Below are 17,133 nucleotides of genomic sequence, written 5' to 3' on the forward strand. Positions count from 1 at the left end.
CCGGAGAGAAAAATTACAAGGAAAGAAAAAGAGCCGGCCTAAAATAAAACTGGGCACCTGTGTGGTGTTTTCAAATACACCTGTCTGTCTCCTGGTCAGTGAATTACCCACACCCCTTCCACACCCCCAGTTATGAGCAGATAAGGGGCTTTTCTTATATATTCTGACTATCATAAGCACTCTGGATAAAGAGAATTGTGTTCTTCACTTTTAAAAACAAGGAGACAGCACTTTACATACAGGGCAAGACAACAAGACCGTAGTACACTTTTTCTATTAGTGCAACAGTGTATTTTCTCTTCTTCTGAACACACTGCAGATGTTAAATAACAATATAAGAAACAAATTGGTTATTATTACATTAAATAAAGACCATTCTAAAAAGACCAGTTTTACCCTTGAACTGTCTTAAACTAAAAGAAAAAGAAAAGGCTGTATTGAATCAATTCTGCAACAGAAACCTGCCTCGGTCTGGTCTGTGGAACAAGCAAACATTTGTATGTTCTTCACGTAGGATCTGCAAAGCCAAGTCTGCACTCAGAAAGGGAGCAGGTGGCGTCTAGCGCACAGAGAATGCAGTGACGAGCAGCTGATTGAGTAAGCAGGTCCAACACCTCTTGGCACAAACATGCCGATGAGCATTTGCATTACAGACATCCAGAGCAGTCCATCTACTGGCACACTCAGGGGTGCTGTCTACTGTAACCAAAACAAACACTGGCCTGTCATGCATTTTATTAAACATCAGGTAGAAGCAGTAACAGAACAAGTGCTTAAAAGGAGCGCAAAAACTAAATAAAAGCTTAATGATGGGTACAAAATATAATGTGACACCAGTACAGGGTAAGCAATGCCACGTGAAAGGGAAGCAGCTGTTTGTACTGCAAATAGCTTCTTAAATAAAAAGAAATAAATAAATAAGACATCTCAGATGTTTTAGAGGGAAAAGTTGTAATTCAAACTGCTGCCGTTGGAAATCTTGTGACTGAAGTCAGCTGACTTGGTGTTTACATTTGCCACATGTAGCATTGGAGGTGTTCCGCTAATTGTTTTGAAAAATCTCTTTCCAACATCTAGCTCCCCGTGGATCACAAGACAATGTGTCACCTCTCTCATTGGTTAAAGGGGTTATCTTTGTCCAGTAAAGCTTTCTTACTCTAGAAAGCTACACACACACACACACACACACACACACACACACACACACACACACACACACACACACACTGTGTTTTTCTAAAATTAAACCATTTTATTACAAATTATTCCTTTCCAGAAAAAAAGCAAACACTTCAATGATAGTAGAATCTTCTCTCACATGGATACCAGAATAACCCACTATTTTTAAAAAAGAAAATGTACTCAGAATGGTTTAAAAGCATTACTGTTTAGTTGTACTGGGCCCACAAGGAATTAGTTATTTTGTCCTTTACATTTCAAGGACAGTCACTACCAGCTCTCCGCTATTACTATAATGTTATTCCCATATCGTACATCAAGAGAATTCCATGATAATATTTAAAATTCCTACCCACACTATTTTTGTCATTAAACTAAAATCTTCATGCCCTGGCCAGCATAAACATTCTCAAATTATTTGCCAGACTGTGCAGAGTCTGGCTGTTCTGGCATCTGTATTGCACCTCCCTTTCGCAGATGGGTGTAAATCTACTTTGTCATTAAAGGGATCTGAACTAAATACATCTTGCTCTCACTGGGACCTGACTCACTTGGCTCTGGGGCTGTGGAACATCACTGATTCCCTGAAGATTACCTTTAGCTGATCCGTTCCGCAAAAGTCTGAACGACTGCAACCCCACAGAGAGTTCTCTTCTAGTCAGAAACGCGTGTGAAAATAAACTAACGGCTGTCCCTACTTTTCCACGCTAGATTTTGCTGCAGCGATGAGTCTTAGCTCAGTCTAGTGTAAGGAAGCCAATCAGTCATGATGGTCTCTGTCTCTCTTATACTCTCTCTCTGTCTCTCACAGCTCCCTTATGAGTTGCAGACCACAGCACAATTTTAAGATAAGAGTCAACATCTGGTGAGGCCTCTGAATTGAAGGCCAAAGTGCCCTCTAAAGAACTTGTGAACCTGCACTTAAGAAGTATTGTCGATTTCTCTAAACAATACTAGGTGAAAGATTTTCAGCAAGAATATTAGGCTCTGGCTATATTTACTTTGGCAAAAACAGAAAATCCAACATTTGGCAGGCACACATTTTCTTTCATCACCTCATGTACCTGATTAGGTCTGTAAATCTATATAAACCGCTTATATACTACATGAAAAGCTCTTTGATACTGGTAATTTCATGCAATCGTCTGGTCTCTGTATTTTGCATAGCCAACAATATCATTGATTTCCAAAATAGCAGTAATTTGTTTAGTTTACCCAACAGAGTACCTGAAGTTTTTGCATGCAGCCAAAATTCCCAGGCACAGTTACATAACCTCTAGCTATACTAAAATGGCACAGTTTGAATGTGGGTCGTAAAGCCACTTAGCGAAGGAAAATTAGGCATGCCATGCAATAAAAATACCAGGCCGTTGCCAAGAGGGAAACGGTAACCTCCCCAGCATTGGCTGAAGTTACGATGTATAAAAAGAAAACAACCGGTGTGTTAAAAGGGAACAGCTTTGGTCCTGCAGCCATGAGCTGCTAGAATGTAAAATAATCTGTGAAAATGACATGCAGAGCATGTGCAGCACCAACAATCTGCACCCACTCCTCCTGGCCTTTCTACTTCATTTACTTGCATTTACACTGCATGTTTTTTTTTTTTTTGTTCTTTTTTATATTTGTTTGTTGCACCAAACTTTGACAACTCATTTTGTTTTCAACAATTTTACATGTTACTGTTTTTACACAGTAATTGTCTCTATTTTTAGTACTAAAATAGTTTCTATTTTCTGGGTACCAGCATTTTTTATTGTGTCAATTGCCCTACATTGTGCCTTTTCATGAACTTTCAACTAGTATGTTTAAAAAAAAAAGAAAGAAAAAGTTACTAACTGTTACCCCCACCTATCTTCGTGGTTCCTATGGACATGCACATGTGTTATGAAGTAAATTTGTATTTTTTAGGTTCTTGCATTATTAGGTAACCCTACCCTCTGACTCCCCCCTGGCACTGCAACCAGGGCAGGAGTATTAGACACAGGATGCTATTTCAGACCGATTACAAGGAATCAGTTGCTAAAACATAATGACCTGCTCACGGAAGATGTGTTTTTGTTTTCAGTTAATGTGCTTCAGAAATCATTTCAAGCTTTGGCAGGAATGACTGGGCCATGCACTTACCAGTTTTTTTCTGTATGCAGACCACAGTTCTTTATTGCATCTGTAGCAAACGTAGCTTCGCGCAAAAGGATCACAACGTTTTAAAAAAAGTTTTTGTACACTGGAAGACCCAAATAAATTTCAGCGTGAGCTTATCCTCGAACAAGGAAAAGGAAGATATTTTACATCACCTTCTACACTTTGACAGCAACTCCGGCTTCTGTACATTTCCCAATAAATATAAGCTCAAGGCATATTTAGATCAAAGCCAAGGAAAACAGACCAGACTGATCAAATAGACCCACTTAAAGAAAGATGGTTTCAATTCTCAAGCCTTATTTCCTTTGTAGCCTAATTAAAACAGTTTGACTTTAGATTACTGAAATATTAAGTTCCTTAGCATTCAGAGTTCTAACTTGCGATCGGTGCCAACATCAAGACCCCCCCCCCCCCCCCCCCCCACAACTACCATTCCCATCTAAAAACCATATGCTATCTATGAAGGGTTTAAAACCTGAATTAGGTATCTGAAGCTGCTTCCAATATTTCGACAGTTAAATTCTCTGATCCACATCTTCTTTGAATGAAGTGCTGTTTAACGTGCCAAGCTACACAAGTATGCCAGTCCCGTAGTCAATTGAAAAACTGTTTCTCTGTATCAACAGGTTTCAATGTAAAGGTCAGGTGCTATGGAATGGTGGTTACTGTATCTCTTGAAGCGCCTGCTGCTCATGGAAAACAGCCAGCGTATACAGGAGATGTTTTAAAGCACCATCAATCGTGTGATGTGTGTTATAAAGAGATGGACTACACCTCAGGTCAATGGATCTATGCTCTAAAAGCTGGAAGCAATACATTAAACAAAGGCAGGAAAAGCAGGTTCTCCACAGCTCCAGCAATTCTCACAGGACATTCCATCAACTCTCTCACAAGGCACTGGACATCTAGATGAAATGTGAGAGTTTGTAAGAAGCACTTCACATTTCAAATAAATCAAATTAAAAGACTTTGGGGACAGAGTTAGAAATGGAGTAGTGTTGGACTTCGGATGAACAGTTTGAGGCAGGGTTCCCTCCCACACACACAAACAGTGGTGATGGTATGGATTGGGTTACCTAGCCATGCTGTTGCTGCTTAATATGTATATTTTAAAAACACGCCAGACAATTTTGGGATCAATCAGCTCTTTTGAACCGGATAAGCATTTGGCTGAATGGCCTCCTCTCGTTCCACACAAATAAATGTAAAGGGAAAAAAAAGGAAGAGAGGTGGGAGCACAAATTCACGTATCATTACAGCTACAACCCGCTTTAATGGCAAAGGGATTATGTCAAGTGTTAAGATGGAAATTATATTCTCTGTATAAGCGTTTGAGATGGAGCACAGTGTAGAATACAGTGGAGCTGTGCGATTTCCAACCAGAAAACATTAAGAAAAAAAAAAACTCCTAAGCAACAAAACTATCCAATTACTCCAGATGCCATAACCATGTGCCCTCTTTAATGAAACATATACTTTCACAAAATGATCCATGTCTAACAGTTGTCATTTATTCAATGTAAGCAAGGATCTGCTTTGTGTCTAAACAACACAGCCCAGCCGTCACGCTGCATTTTCAAAGTCAATAGCCCAGTGCATCTCTCCTGACCTCTGCCCCGACCACAGACCATGCATAAAAGGGCCTCGATTTGTCAGTATTATGCTTAAACAGCTGGTAGATTTCAACAGTAACTTGGTCTGAGATAGATGAATATTGTTCCAACATTGATGATAACATATGTTGTATGGGTATTATCATTTGTGCTTCAGAATGTTTTTCCTTATTTTAAATAATCATAATCATAATCATGACCTGTTCTGAGAAAACTCAGCCCAAGGCAGGTGAAGGGATTCACTTTTTCACCTGCCAGTTCTGGTTATTCAAACTGCCTTGTTGACAAGTGATAATAAATTGAATGATCAGGTGCCAGCAATCTTGTCAAGTGTTCGCTAGCCATGATAGAGTTATTATAGGATGTAATTAGTCACACCTGACTGTATAGTAGGTCTTCAATTGATTGTTTAATTGATACAGGAATAGCTTGAGGTGTAACTATGGGTGTGTTTAGCATGATTAACACTCTTAACGCCATTCTGCCAAATGCTCATCCAGTTCCAAAGAACTGACTGATCCCAAAACTATCTAGCATGTAAAATATACATTTTAAGCAGCATTAGCATTGCTAGGTACTTGATATTACTCTTATAATAATGACGGTAACACTTCTCAACAAGCTAGTTCTAAAAACCCAAATTGGGTACAGAAAATGCAGAATCAAAACCAATTATAAATCTAGTTCTTTTTTAATATACAGTACACATGTAGAGTTCAGCAGCTTTCACACTGAAGCTATGAAGTCACATAGACACTTTGCACTACTGCTGTGGGATGGAAAAAAAATTAACCACATATCAATAAAACATTTTATTTCAAGTATGAACATGTCTTTTTCTTATGCAGAAGAGATAAACCAGAAAAACGTGTCTTTTTTATTGTGTATAAGTGTATGTGTTTATATTCACAACAGTGTGTGTGTGTGTGTGTGTGTGTGTGTGTGTGTGTGTGTGTGTGTGTGTGTGTGAATATGGGGAAATTGAGCACATGACTGAAAGGGTCAAAAATCCTGCAGCTGACCTCTTGAAAATGTTTTGGCTGCCCCTCTTTACATTGTGTTTTCTCTTCCTATGTTTAAGATGCCATGAGAAAGCTGTTTATGGTGCAGTTCAATGGGCAGGAAATCCCATGATTGTGTTTCTGGCGAGTAAAGCTACATACTGTACACGCATTCCAACACACAACATCTTACTCACCCCTGACCAACTTTCTGAATGACTCACACAGTCCTTTCCCGCTTTGGTCAGTTTTACAGCCCTCAGTGGTATGTCAGCTATCTATTCCAGGCCTGTCTGATTACTAATTACCCCTGCACTGTGGTTTTAAAGATGTACCCTGCAAATCAAATCCTGATGCATAACAGGAAGAGTCCAGAACCAAAAACTCTCTGTGAATCTACTACATTACAGTGCAATCCAGATGTAAACAGACCCAGGTGTGAGACTTCTGTGTTAGTTTAATAAACAAATCTTCAAAGGAAAGACTAGGGGTGATTTGTTTCCGCTTTTTGTTTCTTCTTTTCCCACTTTTTGTTTTTTTCTTCCCCCATTTTCTTTTTTTCTTCCTTTTTTCCTGTTCCTGATTTCCCTTTTATTCTTGCATTTCTTTTTCTAATATGGGTTTGGTTTTAAGGTATTTTTATTTAATGTTTAGTGTATGAGACCTGCAGCAGCTTCAGTCGAGCGCATGCATTAATCCACTGCACTCTCCCTTTTAAACGAACGAGAATGTTCCACACCATGAAGCAATGAGAACTGAGCATTAATAATTTAAGTTTTTCCCCTTTAAAGTATGTACAAATATTATTCATTTAACTCGATTACCTTAAAAACTAATAGAAACCGCCAAGAAACAGGAGCTCAAAATGCTATTGCATCAGTTTAGTACAGTCCTGAATATTAGCGGTAGACTGGTAATATTACATTTACCATTGTGCATTTTTATCAGTTAGGGAAGCTTTGCTGTTAGATAGCAAAAATGTTAAGGCTGACATTCTGGAGACATGGTGAAGTGGCAGTATTTATATTCACTGAGATTAAGAGAAAATAAAAGTTAAGCTGTTCCATGCAATCCTTGGAGAAAGCATTCTCATATTGTGCTCCGTGGAGTTGGAGTAGACTACCAGTGGCCTTGAGAAATACAGAGCAACGAAGATATTTTAGACGGTATTGCATCAATCACAGAATGAACCATGTAACAGTTAGCAATGATCATCCAGTATCCTGTTTTAACTGTTATATGTTTGGTATGTGTAAGGAAATGCTTAATTAAGGGATATCCTGGTGACAGAAATAAATAAATAACACAATAAAATCACCAGGTAACCTGAGGCTACAGGTCTCCTGAATCCGATTTTTATGAATAGGAGTGTAGCTCATTAAGTGTGCATTATTTTGCCCCTCAGTGAATTTCTCCTTTGTCTGGAGGCCATTGTTGTTTTTATACTGTCCTTTGATGGTGATCTTATGTTCCAGACTTTGTTTTGAAACAAACAACACTGTACACGTCCATCCTTATTAACCACAGTCTGATGCATGTGCTCGTCGACAGCAAGACTTACGCCTGCTCGTATTTAGGAGTGCAATGGTTTTTTGGCCTATTTTGTACAATTGGTCGAACAAAGATAGCATGTCTGTCAGCTTGAGCCCTCAGGTATTATTACAGGTTGCTCTAGGAATGTTTAAGCCATCAATAAACGTGAACGTGGACTGTTTGTGGTGTTTATTTAAATATAATGGGCTGTGCTTGGAAACTGTGAGGCACTGCTGAACGCTTCAGGGGATTAACCATTCTGAACACTGTTTACAACCCATTCAATACCTATCATAACTATCTCAGGTGCTGTACATGCTGTCTCTAACAACCTGTCAGCATGCAGACCAGGGTCACAGCTATATCTACAGATATATCAAGCTGCACCAGAGACAGCAGAAACAGCAAGTCATGACTGAACACTGCAACATGTTTGGTGACGTGGTAAGGTTCTTAATAAAATGCCCGCCCCCCCAAATCCTCACTTACTTATCGCCCTGTGGATTATCAGCAAGGAAAGTGATCATTCAAATCAGTTCATATTTCATTTGATATAAGAATTGGAATTCAAATAGATTAAGCCCCAATTAATGTATGACAATTCAGGTGTTTTCAAAAGGTGTTGAGAATCAGTGTGTAGGGGTAAGCTTAATTTTTATATTTTAATAATAGCATTACATTGTACAACTCTGTGTGTATTTTGTAACCTGGTTCACTTCTATAAATGTCTTTAGCTGGGCACAGTGTGTTGAGAGGTGTGCTTACCTGAGACATGGGAACTTGCAGGTAAGCCATATATGTTAGTAAATGTAGACAATTGTGCTGGGCACCAAGATAAGAAATGACAGATCAGGCCTTAGGAATGACAGACCCGCCCTTAGGCCGACCGCACCCACCAGTGTTATAAGGGGACCGGGGTGGCTGGTTCAGGGAGTCAATATTTCCTTTATTCTGTACTAGAATATTAACTAGAGACTGATATGTTTATATGGTGTTGCAATTTTAGGTACCATGCCTACGATGTTTAATATTATTGTTAGTAATAAATTGGACTGAACAGAACACAATGTGGGATTGTAAAATTGCCTAGTCCATGTTTTTTTGTTGTTGTTATGCTTTTCGTTTATTTCTAGTTAGATTCAATAATGAATTGCTCATTTAGCGGTTATTTTTAATATGTTCAATTGTAACATCATTTTAATCTATGGGTTACAGGTGTGTGAGTTGAATTTACCTTTTAGGAAGACGTGGCTGGGCTCCAGTATTATTGTACTATCTTTAGCTGCCCAAGCTATTTTCAGAAACATTCCCAATACCACTTATCTAAAGTTTCCTCAACACCAACAGTAGCAATGCTCTTCACTTGAAATGTTCACAAATTAGAAACCGGACCTTTCTAAAATCCTCTATTAACACTGCACCCTGCTATGAGCCTAATATTTTCCTTCCTGTCCTTTCCCAAAGTTTCCATCTGGCTCCACAGTTTCACAAGCTGTATTTACCCACCAATGCCATGCTGTAAACAAGATAATCTTCACATTTTCCCTCTCCAAAGCAAAACACTGTACTTCTGAGTCACCGCCACTCATTCAAGAACAACACTGTGCAAAGAAGGACTTTGACAGTTAAGAAATTAACCCAGAAAAGATCCTTGCTGTCTGCAGTTTTTGCTTTCACAAACAACCAAGACTGAAAAAGACAGCAGCTCTTCACAAAAGCCTTCAAATACAATCAAAATCATGCACATGCATATTACTATACACTTATATAATACATGCATTGAGAAAACTTAAGCCATACAGACCAATAATCAATGAATCAAAATACATTTTAAAAAAATATATAGATTGTACAGTTTTTCAGCCATCTAATTAAAGATGTAGTGTCCCACATTTATGTTAACAAAAGCAATAGTTTAACATGTGCCTTTGCTGCCTAACACTGGAAGCTTACTTGCCATTCTGTACTCCAGCTGATATTCTCAACATTGGCTTACAGGTCCTGTGGAAGGGTGTGAATATTCACTGACACGGGAGACAGAAAAGTGTATTTGTAAACACCGCACAGGTACCCAGTTTTATTTATTTATTTTCTTTTCCAATGATTTGCTTTAGCCCACAGAGGGCGCTGTTGTCCGTGGCCTGAATATCAGCGATGGTAGACAGGTCCCACAGGAATACCAGTTTTGGTAGACAGTTCAGTGCTGGCGCACTCATAGGCGCTCAAAAGAATAAGGAAAACAAAAGGTGAAAGAAAAAGGGAAAATAAAACACAGTACTAAAACTACAAAACAAAAAGTGCTGCTTACGCAGTGCCCCCACTGCTGCTATGCCGGTCAGCTCGGGTCTCCGTCCTACGCTTCACTGTGCACTATACACTGGGGTGGCCAATGTTCCCCTATCACTACACACGTTCCCTTGGGTATGTAATCATTTATTTTAATAACTAGTTTATTTCAGGCTGTCTGTCTTCCTCAGCCATGCTTGCCTGCTTTTGGTCGCGCGTTCCAACCAGCGGCCTTCTCCGCCGGCGTCTCTGTGTATTCTCAATCAGGGCCACCCAAATGCACAACCAAGTGTAGTTCTTATGGGCCGAGCAATCCCCCAAGGACCACCTCTTAGCCACTCAGAGAGAGGGAAAGCCCACGCACCCTCTTTCCTACCCCTCCGTGTCATCGCCATGACTGACAGACGGACTCTGCGGCACTGCCGCCCTCGTCCTGCAGCACCATGCATGCGCCAGACAGTCAGCACAGACCCCCCGTTACAGATCCCCAAACTGTTTTTAATACCATATAGTATTCTCTACGCTTACTGTTGTACTCACACTTCCATTTTCATCTGGAGAGTGAAATTCTGTTCAAATGCCCTTGTTTTCTTCCACTAATGCATTACCATTGCTGAGGTGAAGTGAACCAGGAAGAGCAAATGACCCAGTGACCCAGACTACCTGCAAGTAAGGCATGCAGACTGAGATCTTTCCTCAGTATGTTGCAAGATATGTTTTTGGTATTAAAACATACATGTAAAAATGAAAATACACTGCCACAAACAGCACATTGAAAGAGGACAACAGGTAAGACGGATGAAACTCACTTGCTCGCTAGAACCCATTTTTAACAAGTCCAGAATGCTCAGCATACTGTCATGTACAGTTGAGTTAACAGAGATTAATCCTCCAGTTTGATACAATTAAACTGCAATGGAATTTTCCGTTGCAGCACAAAAGAATCCTATGGCGAGTCAATAAAGAGCCCATCTTTTAAAGTATGTTTGAGCTGCAGCTCGGCTTAACAGTGAGTCATGTTAACAAGAAGAAATAAAAACAGACTGGGAGGAATCCAGTTTCGCAGTATAGCTGTGGGGCAGCATAATTAATCCAGGGATACTAAATGTAGAGACAGATGGCAAGTAACACAGTTAATCTGTTTCTGGTGGTGGGGAGAACTGTGTGTTATCTCTTGGCTACAGAGATTTTGTCATAAGACAGGATACCTAAATCAGCCAGACAGCAAAACAAGAGGCATCCTGTTGTTGAAAGGGAAGATTTCATCCTTCTCAAAACTGCTCTCAAAACAAGGCAGCTTGTATTCTACAAATATCAACCCATTCATTCACATTCATCCCATCAACAGCAAACTGGCTGCAAACGCTGTGTATGCATCTTAGAATAGTAACAGTGCAGTGATTCGCAGCCGTCCAACTTTACAGAAAGGCCAGATTGTTAACACAATGCTGCTGATTAAGGAGGTCTGATTTCAAAAGTATTCAGCACATTACCAAAAGAAAAATCAAGTTCGATGCATCCTGTGAGCGTCTGTGTCCACACTGTACTCAATCTGTGTTGCAGTTAGGGCAAGCAACAGCTGATGGGCTCTCATCTCTATCGCAGGAGTTCTTTCTTCTGACAGCTTGTAATAAGACCATGAAGTATGGCTTGCAAGAAGAATGCAGGTGCTGCACAGGACTGCTATAGAAGAGTCTTCCATTTAATACTTATACATTACCGTATAAGGCTCAATACAGTACTGATCCCTGAGTTTGCTTAGTTAGGTAAACTGGCAGAGCTACTATTCAAACTGTAGGTACAATGTCTACAGTTTGAATAGCTTTTACATTATTATTATTATTATTATTATTATTATTATTATTATTATTATTATTATTATTATTTAATTCCTGAGCTTGTTGTCCTTAAACACTTACTTACTGCTCCACTGCGAGCAAGGGTCAGGTCACAGAGTGATGTACTGGCAAGCAGCTACTTCCAATTATAACTTATTGAAAGGAATATCTACAAACTGGACTGCCTTTTTTCTAGGTGCTAGAATAGTAGGCTAAACTATGGAATAATGTAGTGAACAGACATTTAGAAATTTTAGTTGAGTATTATTTTACAATTGAACACCCTTTAACACACTTGGTGGGCATTTTTCCTGCTAGGTTTAGGGTTAGGGTTGGGTTTAGGGTTAGGGTTGGGGTTTAGGGTTAGGGTTAAAGCAGTGAAACAACAAGTATTGTTAATCTCACCATACACCCAGAGTAGACATGTTATATTTACAGTTTGCAATGTGTTAACAGCACTAACAGAACAGCTGTGGTCTAGAAATAACAAATACACGTTCACTACAATGACAGCACACATGGTACACATCACAACAAAAATACCGGTCTGCCATGCCTTAATAGGGTTACTGCAAAACAAAGCATACTATAATTAATGACTAATTGACATTTTTCTCCTCCTTGAACAAAGGCTAGACTGGGAAGTGCTAAGAAAGTTCACTTTTAAGTATACTCAAGATGAATGCATTTTATAAACAGTAACTAAAACTTCACCAAAGCCTGGGGTAGTAGCCTGTTAAGCTGTGGAAAATAACCCAATAGGTTTCCATTCCTCCTCCCACTGCTTGGAAGAAGGAACAACCCCTCACTCAGCACCTCTCTGGATACCGCGCACAGATCCAAAAGTGGCCTGCCTCTGCAGCGGCTTTGATGTTGCACACATTTCCTTGAGGTAAAAATGAAGCCGTTGTGCTAGCTCAGTTAATGTTGCGAGGTCGTGAACTCTCCTGGAATCAAAAGGTAAATGAGACAACCACTGGGGTTGTTACATAAACAGGAGAGTCTGTTTACTCTATCAGATAAAACACAGTACACCACAACTGAGAGTCAGGTTTAGTCCTCTCCTCCTCCCCACCCCACCCCCCCTTTCTTTACACCTCTGCTCACAGCTCTGTGGCTAACCTCTGTGCTACCTGGATGTCGCACAATTCTTTTTAAGAACTTGGGTACTTGGCATCAGCTTTTATGTGTTAGAGTACTTAGTAAAATACTATGCGCCTATCATTTTTCAGCCACTCCTGCTATGAATGTTTAATACATGACAGTGAGTAAAAAGGATTAAGAATGAGCTTTAGGGAAACTGATAGCAATTCATCTGGAACAGATCCTCAACTTAGCAATCGAGATACAAAAAAACAAAACTGGGTGGTTTGTTTGAATTCCTGCCAGGTAGTATGCAAAAGGTTTTTTTTCACATAAACGGCTTTCGGGAAAAGATGATTAATATTTATTGCACCTCAAATATACACTCGCATTTTTTCTCCTGACCATTTATACAGATGCAACTGAATACCATTTGCACTGTTTAGATGTTGATGCACACACACACACATGCAGGACCTGTCACAACACTGTCCATAAGAAGCAATTTAGGGAAGCAACTGCCTACACAGTGGCTATCAGTCCTCTATCAAAGTCTGTCAGATCTGCAGTCTTGCCAATTATAGACTCCCTATGTATAATATTACCCCCTTATGTATATTAGTAGTAGTTATATTATTATTATTATTATTATTATTATTATTATTATTATTATTATTATTATTATTATTATTATTATTAATATGTGCAGTAGCTGTTGTAAAGATTCTTTCAATTTTACAATAGCAGCAGTAGAATCAAACGAGTTTTTAAATCTGTTTGGTGTAGTGCAGTGTTTTTAAAGAGGCAATAATTATAATCTATAGCTAAGTGTATTAATGAATACCTTATATCACAATTAATCATACTAATAACATTATATTTTTGAAGTCCTGCATGTCTGTACATTATGAATGTGCCCAGGGGATCAAAAGGCAAAGCTCCACAGGGTGCAGTTTGCACTTCTTACAGACCTTACTGTCTTCAGCCTCCTTGGTTTTCCCCTGAGTTTCCTTCTTTTCCCGAGTGTCACAGATTGATTTCAAGGACAGCTGGTAAGACATCATTGAGTTGTCTGTCCCTCTCATCTCCAAAGTCCTTGGCAAGTACGCTTGTGACACAGCAGCCCTGCCAAGACTGGGAATCGGGATTGCGGTGTGAACAGGCTTTGACCCCCCTCCCGGCTGTCTCAGCTTAGAAGCAACCCCAACAACCGGCATGGTCAGTTCAAAAATAAATAACTGCGCTTGACAAAACACAAGCACAGCCACACAAGGAGGAGAAACAAGAACTCAAACAATCCTCTTGAAGTCCGACAAGGAACAAATAAAAAAGAAATACATTTTTAAAAATCCTTTAAAAGGGAAGGAGCAGCAGCAGTCCTTCTCAAACGAGTGTTCAGTGAGTGAGACTCTGAGAAGCAGTGAGTCTCCCCCCCACCCCCACCCCCCCCACACACTCTATCGCACACAGCTCAGTCAGGGTTTCACTACAAAACTAAAACACTCCTTTGGGGCGTGAATTTTTTCTTGAAGGTAACTGGCACAAAGCTGTCTGTGATTAGAGAACTCATAAGTTTGCTTTTTTTTTCTTCTTCTTCTTCCCGCTAATAGCATTCCAAAGTCGTGCATGCGCTGAATGAGTTGAAAAACAAGCCTATACTCCAACTGTCAAAACACCGCAGTGAGCCTACAATACTGGAAAGAGACACCTCTTCCAGACCACTGCAATAGCAGCCTGCTATATGGGGAAAAAAAAAATAGATTCTTAGTAAAAATGGGACCTGAGCAGTGGCCAAAGCAAACAGCTGTTGGGAAGGATTTCAGCCCGGAAACAATCCCTTCACTGAAGCTGTTTGTCTGATTCCTGACTATTTTTCACTGCTGACAGCTACGAAGATTAGAAATGCTGCTTCCTTTTCTCCAACCCATCCCTGTCAAAGTGGCTTGAGTCAAGCTCTGTGTAAAAACAGTATCTGTTGCTCCAGGATGCAGAGCATTTTCAATTACAATACAGGCATGTACAGTTACTGCTTTGCTCATCCACTCCTATAAATTAACCCAAATGCTAATTACCTTTCTTTTAACAGAGACATGTTGTTGGAATCTTCTTGATTGCAGCTATTTTACAAGAACTATAATAAAGTTACATAAAATGAAATTCATTCCTTGTATATAATATGCTTAAGCCAAAAATAAAATAAAAACATAACTGAATAATTTCAGCTGCTGAGAAAACAGCCATTCGTTACAAGTTTACTGGGACTTTCTCATAGCCGAATAAGAACATTCACAACACTCAATGCTCTTCAAAGAACATTTTAAAAAGGGGGAAAAAAACACTAAATATACTTAAGTAATTAACTGAATAAATATGCTGCAGGAAAAAAAAAAAAACAGTTTCCAACCTGGTGAGAAACACAAAAAGCTAGTGAAAGTTTTATGTGGAAAGAGTACATCTGGTCTGAGTTAAACAGTGAAATGTGTGAGAGAACACACAACTATTAGACTACACCACAACAGGAGGATCTTACAATCCATTTCACTCACTGCACAGTATTACTGGTGTTCATTCATGAAGCTTATAAAAGATGTAGGGGCCGCCCAGGTAACAACTAGTGAAAAATCTACTTATAAATTTAATTTGGGTCTGAGTTTGGAAAAAACTGAAGTGTCTTGCCATGTATTGACCACTAGGTAGAGTACACCTGGTGAAGATTTGCTGTCTATGCCCCTATTTGGGTTGAGAGCTTGGTTTAATTGCTCTTGTCCTTTGTTTGCTTGTTTGTCAAATAGGTTTGCAACGACATGTTCAACCCACAGAAGGTTTTAAAGACCAATCTTGTATATCATGCAAAATACCATGGCGCGGATCACTTTAAAAATCAAAAAATAAAATAAAAACTACAGCAAGCAACCCTTTATTTTTAGGAAGATAAAACAAGAATTGACAGAAAACAGAATTCACAAAGGCTGTTTTTGTGTTATATATTGTTCTTAAACTGTGGTTGTGCTCAGATAAAACATTCCTGGTTAATTCCTACGTCCAGTAAAGAAACTGCAAATAGAGACACAACCCAGTAACTGAACAGCATAGCTTCTGAGAAAAGCACCTGTGTTGTGGGAGTACAGGGATATGAGAATTGCATTCCCTACATTTGGGGGCTGCACTTTCATTTCTTGTTTTAAAAAGCCCCTGTAAAAGTGTTCTTATCGTACAAGCATAGCAAGGAGTAATTAAGCATAGTAAAGAACAGGTAAGCATTGCAAAGCACAGTGACGCATGGTACAGCACAGGTAAACATTGTAAAGCACAGTGAAGCATGGTACAGCAGATTACATTGTGGCAAACTAGATAGATAGTATAACCATAGGATAAGCATGGGGACAATGCAAAACTGCCAGTTCATAGTGGACCACCATCACAAAGCACTTTACAGAGGTAGACTGAACTGTGCATTATATGCAGAGTCACTTACAATAGGACATTGATTCAACATCTCATCCGCAGGATGAAGCACAAGGATTTTAAATGACTTGCTCAGGGTCACACAGTGAGTCAGTCAGTCAGAGGTGGCATTTGAACCGGTGACCTTCTGGACCTTCTGGTTACAAGCCCTGGACTTTAACCACTGGACCACACTGCCTCTTACTGTAGTAAACGTTTATAAGGGAACTGATACTTCATGAAAATACGTAAAGAGAATAAAAAACATAAAAATTAAATTAAACGTTAAAATACATTTCACCACCAGGTGGCTGTTCTGTTCAACAGTAAGTAAAAATCTCATTTGAACCACTGATAAACATCTTAAAAGGGTTTTCCTAACACTTTCTATGTTTTGCAATCACTGTTTAAGGGGTCAGTGCTCACCAGAAGTATGTTGCAGAGACACTGAAAATAATGACTGGTATACTGCAAACTGTTTTCTGTTGACTAAGAATGTCCAATCCTGGCTTCTTGTCAAAGCGATTTGGAAGGGAGATTTTAATACAGTACCTTAAAATACATAACTTTTTTCATCAATCATTCAATCCTGGATTGTTACACTTCCTAAAAGTGATTAACTCCTGCCTGATTTTGGCAGCACAGGAAGTAATCTTTGAATATGGGCAAGCAACAACTTTGTTGGATGACAGCAACACATGATGTCCCAGCACTGAGCGCCATATCTGAACTAACAAAACAAACACTGCCTCTGCGCCAGAGATATATATATATATATATATATATATATATATATATATATATATATATATATATATATATATATATATATATAAAATAAATTTAACACCATGTAATCAAAGAAAGTACAAAATGATATCTCAAAAAAATCTATTAAGCCATAATAGCACTACAGTGTGTCATGTTAGATTTTTCAATTTGTTTCAGCTTTTCATTAAGTATATGGAAAGCTACAAAGTGGTAGTATGTAATTCAATAAGTTAATGTAAAATT

General features: G+C 39.1%; 1 protein-coding gene across 9 annotated transcripts in view; it reads right to left on the bottom strand.

Moving 5' to 3' along the window:
- The window catches only part of LOC121320039 (neuron navigator 3-like), a 158,833-nt gene extending 144,757 nt beyond the window's left edge, over positions 1 to 14,076 (bottom strand). For all 9 annotated transcript variants that reach the window (XM_041258174.1, XM_041258170.1, XM_041258173.1 and 6 more), the window contains exon 1: positions 13,647 to 14,076. In XM_041258174.1, the coding sequence (XP_041114108.1) occupies positions 13,647 to 13,892 (246 nt within the window). In that variant the 5' untranslated portion in view covers positions 13,893 to 14,076. The remainder of the gene's footprint in view (positions 1 to 13,646) is intronic.
- Between the last annotated feature and the right edge of the window lie 3,057 nt (positions 14,077 to 17,133).

The sequence above is a fragment of the Polyodon spathula genome, chromosome 8 (genome assembly GCF_017654505.1).
Source record: "Polyodon spathula isolate WHYD16114869_AA chromosome 8, ASM1765450v1, whole genome shotgun sequence".
In the NCBI taxonomy this organism is placed as follows: Eukaryota; Metazoa; Chordata; class Actinopteri; order Acipenseriformes; family Polyodontidae; genus Polyodon; species Polyodon spathula.